At 40.0% G+C, this 8119-nt stretch overlaps 1 protein-coding gene across 1 annotated transcript in view; it reads left to right on the top strand.

Moving 5' to 3' along the window:
* SPRTN (SprT-like N-terminal domain) overlaps nucleotides 1–7882 on the top strand; it is an 8312-nt gene extending 430 nt beyond the window's left edge. Inside the window, exons 2-6 of the mRNA XM_006036268.3 lie at nucleotides 7–185; nucleotides 1740–1839; nucleotides 3345–3473; nucleotides 4159–4429; nucleotides 5491–7882. Coding sequence (XP_006036330.1) covers nucleotides 7–185; nucleotides 1740–1839; nucleotides 3345–3473; nucleotides 4159–4429; nucleotides 5491–6233 — 1422 coding nt within the window. The 3' untranslated portion in view covers nucleotides 6234–7882. The remainder of the gene's footprint in view (nucleotides 1–6; nucleotides 186–1739; nucleotides 1840–3344; nucleotides 3474–4158; nucleotides 4430–5490) is intronic.
* The last annotated feature ends 237 nt before the right edge of the window (nucleotides 7883–8119 follow it).

Here is an 8119-nt window from a genome sequence, read left to right as displayed (position 1 = left end):
GGAAAGGGGTTAGCGCCCGGCCCCCGCCCCGAGCCGCCCGCGCGGCCCCTCTCCGTGGTGGACGAGTCCTGGGAGCTGCTGGACCCGAGTCCGGACGTGCGCGGCCTCTTCGTGCAGTTCAACGAGGAGCTGTTCTGGGGGCGGCTGGCGGCCGTGGAGGTGTCGTGGAGCCCGCGGATGACGCTGTACGCGGGGGAAGGGAGGGCTTGCACCCCGATATGTGCGCACGCGCTCTCTCAGCCCCGGGGGCCCTTTCCTGCCTTGCCAGCAAGGCTTCCTGCTGCCACCTGAAGCTCCTGCTTCACGGCCCCCGCAGGCAGGCCGTTTGTAACCAATTTCAGCCACGTGTCATTTGTTTAATGCTAGCTCAAAATGTTCGTTGGAGTGAGTCCATGCATCCCTCAGGTGGGGTGAGGTAATCGTGGATGGTCCTGCTTTGACCTCCTGAGGTCACCCAAGCTCAGGTGATAGTGAACTTGGGTGTGGGAATCAATCCCATGTTAGATGCTGAAGCTGGCTTGATTTTGTGTTATGGATCTGAAGGAGACGAACAGTTAATTCTCGAGGACGGGGCTAAAGAAACGCCGCCTCATGGTTATTTTTGCCTCATTCGTTCCGTTGTGGCGGGGGTATACAAAACATGGGATATAGCAAATGGATGCACGTTCCAGTGAAGCCGTGCTGGTTTTTCCCTTGAGGTTAAGTGGAACAGCACAGCCCCAGGCCCCAAGCCTGTTGGGAAAGCTTCTAGTTTCTTTTTACCCAGAGAATTATGCACCTCAGTGTCTGCACCCCCCTTCTCCAAATCCTAGTTTTGCCCATGCTCCCAGCCCTGATGCCTGGCCTCTTCCCTGCTGGCTTTCTCAGCTTCGGGACTCCTGTCTATTGGCAGTAATAGCAGCAGCCCCAGGCTTTGTTGGGAACCTGGTTCCTTTGTCCTCACTGCCATGTCTGAGTGCTGGCTCCTCAGGGGTGAGTTGGAGCAGCCACCTGGCTCTGCTTTGGCCCCCTTAAAGACCTAGAGTAGTTTTGGGGGTTTGGGTTTTTTTTTACATTATCTTTTCCACATCTGCACAAGGTAAAACTTGGTCCAAGTACAAAATCTTTCCCAAACTGCACGTCAGGCTTGAGATTTTAGTACTTGCACTGTCTTTGTAGCAGGGCCATAGCTGTCTGCTCTGTTTTTATGAGATGCATTTATTTTTTAAATGCAGCAGCAGAAAGTTGTAGATTTCGGCGAAGGGTAACACTCAGCAGATCTGCGCTGCAAAGAATGGGTTTGGGCTTCTGTTTCCTGTTCTGTGCGAGGCCTGAGTTGTTGTTTTTTAAATGAAAGTGCTGGTCTGTAGACAGAACAGGTCACCTTTGAATGCACAAATGGTATGTCTTAAGTTCTTAACTCTGAATCAAGTGTTATCAAATGGAAGCAAGTAAATTGTGGGTTGTGGATTGTTGTTTTTTGTTTGTTTGTTTGTTTGTTTGTTTGTTTGGGGGGGGTTGATAGTGCTTACCAAGATGACCTTTTCTAGTCTGTACTGTAAAAGGATTTAATACTTGAAAGGACTTGATTCTTAGTTTAGCAAGGTTGAATAGTTATCTGAAGGAGAGCTCTTTTTCAAGTACAGCTTACTTCAGCTATGTTAAGAGGGATCAGTATTTGTAAATCTACTTCTCAACTCTGCTCTGCCAGCTATGAAAGTAAATGGGAATTGTACGTTCTGTTTGTATTTCTCTTTCAGCTGTGCTGGCGTGTGCAGCTACGAAGGAAGGGGTGGAATATGTTCCATCCGCCTAAGTGAACCGTTGTTAAAGCTAAGACCAAGGAAGGACCTTGTAGAGGTATTTTAAGACTGACTGCTTATTATCTCTGTTAAAGGATAGCTGATAGTTTGCAAGAGGGGCTTTATTCACAGTGCTTTGTAGATTGTGAAGTAGCTTTTGGTTTTCTAAGAACCTTGTGTTTGGTGTTTTATTGTTAGTTGTTTAAACATGTAAATTGTTAATCTGTCAGTCACAACTTTTATTTAAACTGATGCTTTTCTGACTCCCTTAACTTTCAAAAAAATCCCCCAAATTAGCTTTCTGGCTCTTGAAATGCTCCGTCCAACTGAGTAAAAGTTTACTCTGCCATTTAGAGTGCAAAATAAAGTAGTTCAGTTTTACTTCTAGGTCAAACAGCCCAGTTACCCGAAAGCAAAGATGCGGGGTTTGACTATAAATGTAAGCTTCATGCTGTTCTTCGCCTCTCTGCTAAGAATTTATGTGAGTTAATTGCCATTCAAGCTGTGAGTGTAAACTACTGTTCTGCACCTGCTATGAGTCAAAGCCCAGGACAGTTGGATCTGGGGTACACCTGACCTCTTTTTACCCTGGTTTTCCACGTTCCCCTTTGAACTATTTGGATGTAAACAGATGTTGCCTTTTGTTAGCCTATTTTATCTCACATACTTCACAAGTACTTGAAGTGGGACAGAAGATCCTAATGTAGTCTCTGTTCCACTTCAAGTACTTGTGAAGTAAGGGATACAAAATAGGCTAACACTTTTTTCTAGGGCAATGCTGTGGTAACTAAGTTGAAAGTAACTCATGTGAGTTAGTTGCCAGTTGTTCCAGGGACAAGCCTGTCAGGCTGTTTGTTCTGTCTGGTGACTGAGCAGCAATGTAGTGTGGAAGGTCTGTACTTTCTCTTTTATCCTGGGATTTGACTTGGGTCAATCAGGACTGCCTCATATGAAACATCTGTTTTCCAAGCAGCTTTAAACAGGTTTAAGAGGGTTTATGCCTATCTGCCTCAGATTTAAACTGCATTATTTAAATAGGTTTAAGTATTACATGTGTTATACCCTTTGGTGTCTCCCTGCTCAGTGCACTGGCTATGGGGAATTCCATTCTGAGGCACCTAACTCCTTATTCCTTATATGGGGAGCTTAAGGGACCAACTTGGGTTTATGACACTTAGAAAATAGGCATAGATGTAGACTAGTGATAAGAAGTTTTGCAAAATGTTTGTATCTACTACTTGCAACTACTCCACTTCTTCCTAGTGAAGTATTTAAAAAAAAAAAACCCATGGGAAGGTAGGCAAAGTTTGGATATCGTGCCTCACAGTATGGTTCCTTAGAATGCCCTTTGGGTCATATGGAGAGAAACTTTGTGGGTTTGGCAGTTTAGAGAAGTATTGTAGTATGTTCCTGACCCCATACTTAAGTTGTAGATTCATAGAAATAGGATTCATTACCAAAATAAGTATAAAAAAATAATGGGAAAACCAACCTATAAGCTATATTTTAAATAATATACTTTTTTTTTTTCAAGAAACATCAGCAGTTGCTTTTTTATTTCAGACTCTATTACATGAGATGATTCACGCTCTACTGTTCGTTACTAACGATGACCGAGACCGTGACTCTCATGGGCCAGAGTTCCGTAAGCACATGCGTCGCATCAATCGCTTGACTGGAGCCAATGTTACAGTAAGTGCTTTACACTTAACAAAATGCTATCTAGCAGATTTAAACTCTGTCTGTCTATCTGGCAGTTCAAGCATTATGTATTTACATATTCCTGAATTACCATGACTGATATATAGGCATTTCTGTAGCCAAACTGTAACCTTGGGTGGATGCGTATTAATTGCATCGTAAGGGAAATGTAGGTTGAGGTTGGTGGGGCTTTGCACTTGCCTGAACTCTGTTGTGTATTTGGCTGGGAACATGCAATTCTTCAGTTAGAATGGCTCCAGAGATTATTTTCATTTTTAGGTTTGAAGTGGCCTTATGAACTCTGAAGAAAAAGCCCTTCAGTTTTGAAAAAGAAAGGCCGGTTTGCTTTGTTTTAAGAAGTTATTTGAGAGATTATTGGATAAATGATCTTTATGTAGTATTAACGAGAATTTTTAAATCTAAAGATGCTGACTTTTGAGGAAAGACTTTGTTTCATGTTAAAAATGGCTTCCATGCGTGCTGCATGCTGTTAGCAGCTGAACTCTGTGCCTTGCTTCAACCCCGTCGTGCATGATCATTTTCCTTATGCCCATCACCAAGGAATTAAGAGATGATATTAAACACTATGCATGTAGAGATGGTGACATGCATATAGCGGATGATTCTTATAAAATGGGAATAAACATTGTGACTTGACTTCCTGTTTTACATTTAGATCCGTCACAACTTCCATGATGAGGTGGATTTATATCGCCAACATTGGTGGCGATGCAATGGCCCATGTCAAAATAAAAAGCCTTATTTTGGGTATGTGAAACGTTCAATGAATAGGGCACCCTCTGCAAGAGACTTCTGGTGGGTGGAGCACCAAGAATCCTGTGGAGGCACATTCACAAAAGTGAAAGAGCCAGAGAACTATTCTAAAAAAGGCAAGGAAAAAACCCAGCCAGGAAAACTTTCAAGCTCCAAACCATCTGATGATAAAGGTACTTAACTTATTTTGTTTTCCTCCTTCAAAACTATTCCTACTTGGTATAGTATCCAGGTGAACATAAATAGATGAATAAATAGATAGTGCTATGCTAGCATTAAAAAGCTGGTACAGTTGTGCAGAGTGATCCTTGCTTTAGCTCTGACAGGGACCAGATAAAGAAAATTTAGATTTCTGGCTCTGCCTATGATGTTCTTATTTGGTGGTATTACAGATAACAAATCAGCTTTCAGATGTGTTTTGCTACTCAAATGAACACTTATGAAAATGTTATTCCATTAATATTTCACCTCTTGCTTAAAATTCTGGGTGAAAGGAGTAAATACTTTTAAATGTGTAGTTTAAAGTCACAGAACATGCAGCAGAAACTTCAATCCACACAATAGTCTGTATTCTTGAATAGGAAGCTTTCAATTTACGTTCTTACAGTTGTGGAGAGAGCTTTGAAAACGTATCACAGTGTTATCTTTTTGAGTCTAAACCTAATGGGTTCCTAATTTCTGTAACCTAAACAATGACTTTTAAAATGTCTATTCATTATTTCTGTTAGCTAGCTGATGGTGATATAAATAATCACACAGGCTGAATATTTCTAATTCCAACCTCACTCCCTAGATGCTGAAAGCTAGAGGTTTTGAAAGCTAAATAGAAAATGCTCCGATGACTTACTAGCCCCATATCTGATTATAATTGAAGCATTTCTCCATTGTCACTGCAAATATAATAATTAAGCACACAAAAAGGCAATCTACTCTATTGCTTTATTGATTTGTGTTGCATAATAAAATGAAGTTCATCTTTTATTTAAAAAATAATAAAAGTTGTTGTAAATGCCTATTGTTCCCCCGTCCCCTGCTAGCATGCCAGTATTTGGGGATAATACCTTAGGTTCAGATCCAACTGGTGGTATAAATGAGGCCTTGTGTATACCTGCAAAGTATTTTAGTCTCATTTTCTCTTTTAAATTCAAATAGCAATTAACCAGGAGTTAACTGTCTTTGTTAGAGCCTTGCAAATTTGTTTTGTATAAAGTTTTACTAATCTCTCATTTTGCAGGAAAGAAATATGGAGGTGATACACAAAGCCTAATTCCCTTTTCTGGAAATGGATATCGGCTTGGGGGAACAAACAGTGGATCCTCAGAAAAAATCACAAGCTCAATCACCACTATTAAGAGCAAAGAAATACTTAGTTCACCACATCCATCAGCAGCTAGAAGCACAAGACCTGTTCCTAAAAATGAAATAAAATTTGAAAACTCGCCCCGCAGCAACGCTCTCTTTCCACTTAAATTTGATGATACTAGTCATGAAAACAAATTTGCCTCGGAGCTTGAATTTCCTAAATTATCCGTTGCTAATACAAAAGTTTACAAGAACATTAATGGGTCGCCTGTTAAAATTTCTGCTCTTATTGGAGGAAAATCAAACAGACTTTCTACAAATGCTAAGTGGGCTTTGCCATCTTCTAATGAGACACCAAGACAGATTTTCTTTGAACAAACTCCAAGAGCCTGGGTTGCATCTCAGGGAAATAAGAGCTTGGAAACTGTTGGTATGCCAAAGAAACGGCCAAAAATGGAGGACAAAACTGCCTTTGAAAACTTCTTCATAAAAAGAGAGAGAATGGATAGCAATTTTAGAACTAGCACTCCTATAAAAAGCCTTGCTGAATCAACAGTGTCCTCTGCCAGTACTAATTCTGCTGTCAATCAGGTTAAAAATGTCAGCTGTCCTGTTTGCCAGACTGAGGTTTTGGAATCTAAAATAAATGAACACTTAGACTCCTGTCTCTCCTAGGAATGCAAGCTCAAAACCAAGCGCTGACAATGTTTTCAAAACTTTGTTTTGCTCGGGGTTTGTCCAGCTCTAATTATTGTCATGTGCCTCCCTGCTAGCCTTCATCATCCAAGCTTGGGAAAACACTTGTGTCTCTGTGTCGAATGAGGTCTAAGTCACTTTCAGCATGGAAGGACAGTTCTGATCTTTTGGATCTTAATTTGGATATTAAGATGTGACATAAGTACTAGAGTATCATGTCTCTCTCATATTTTTATATGTTTGTGCTTTAGTATAAGGATGGTTGGGATACATTTTTGCTAGGAATTTATTGCCATGGAAGGAGGCATAATTACTGGGTGCATTCTGAAGAAAAATATCTGTCTGATGAGAAAAAGTTTATTATTTTAACCTTGCTATTTTGTCTTTGATCTTAAATTTATCTGGCTACTCTTAAATAACTTCTAGGCTGTCCTTCAGATCCATAGGTAACCGCCTATTTATCTTTTTTGTTTGTTAGTTTTTAACTGCAGCGCTGTTTCTCATGTCTTGCAGATATTTTTACTACTGACATCAAATATTATTTTTAAACCACAGCTACACTTTCAAATGATGGTTTCTGTCCAGAAGTATTTTAAAAAAGGTATGAGTGTAGGTGTGACTAGATGCTCATATGATGACCATATTAAAAGTGGGGAGAAATTAATATGATGAAAAATTAGGTTAAATGTTCATTTGCATATAATCTTAGCTTAAAGGATAGGTAGGAGTGTGAGGACAGGAAAATGAGTAATAATAAGGAATTCTAGATCACTAACCATGCTGGATTTATCAGGTAGAGGAAGATTTAAGACCTAGCTTGGAGGATTTGATAGGAGATTAGTCATTTTGTATTACTTGTCTTTAAGATAGGTGGGAACAGGAGCTGAGATGGGTATTTTTAAGTACACTTATTACAATGTACTTACAAGGCTGTTAGGAGTTCTGTTGGTCTCAGCTTTTTGTAATGCACCTGTATAGTGGGTGAGAAGGAAGAACTAACCAGTTTTCAAACAACTTTCACTTTTTTTTCCTTATCTCTTGCACTGATGCTAATACTTAAAGTTTAGTGGTCTCACTCCTTCTCAGGATATGTGGTTTGTATAATTGAGCACTGTTTGCTGAGAGTGCCTTAAATAGAAGTTGTGCTGAGTACGGGTAGTAAAACTAGGAGAGCTGTATCACTATTCTGCCACAAAAGTCTTTCTGAAGTCTGAATTTAAATGCAACCTTGTAACTGACTCCAGTCCAGAAAGTCCAGTCAGTTGCTGCCTGAGGCAGATCTTACCTTGACTTCCCTATCAGCCTAACTAGTTTGCCCGTATGCACCAACACTACCGGTTATTATATGTTATGAATACTGAGTAGGATAGTATACAGAGCCTATTGAAATGTTTACTGTTCAATTGGTGCACTAAAAGTATTCAGTTGAATAGGTCTGACAATTGGGGCAACTTGTGACTTGTAAAACAAGTTGCCCGCATAAGCATTTTTATAATAACAGACTATTTTATACCAAATTGTCTATTATACTGCTGCTAAGCTTGTAGACTGGCTGGGATGGCAGCCAGTGGTGCATTTGAAGTTATTTACAGGTCACAGTCCCTGTGAATAAACAAGTTATGCTGTTACAGAACTTGACAAGTGATATCTGATATATAGCTTCAGACTGGATCAGTATTCCTGTTTTTAGAACTTGTGTTTTTAAAAAGAAAACTGATATGCCAGATGTTGAAATGTTAATAAAAATTAGGCTTTCATACACCAAATAAAACACAATGCTGACATTTGAGCTGCTGTAAAGTCTGGCTTTTTGTATTTTATTTGCTTATGCTTAGACACATTTAACCAATAGCAGTCAATTTCAG

Source organism: Alligator sinensis, unplaced genomic scaffold, assembly GCF_000455745.1.
Source record: "Alligator sinensis unplaced genomic scaffold, ASM45574v1 scaffold932_1, whole genome shotgun sequence".
NCBI lineage: Eukaryota > Metazoa > Chordata > Crocodylia > Alligatoridae > Alligator > Alligator sinensis.
The sequence above is the reverse complement of the archived record's forward strand: the minus strand, read 5'-3'. Positions and strand labels throughout refer to the sequence as shown.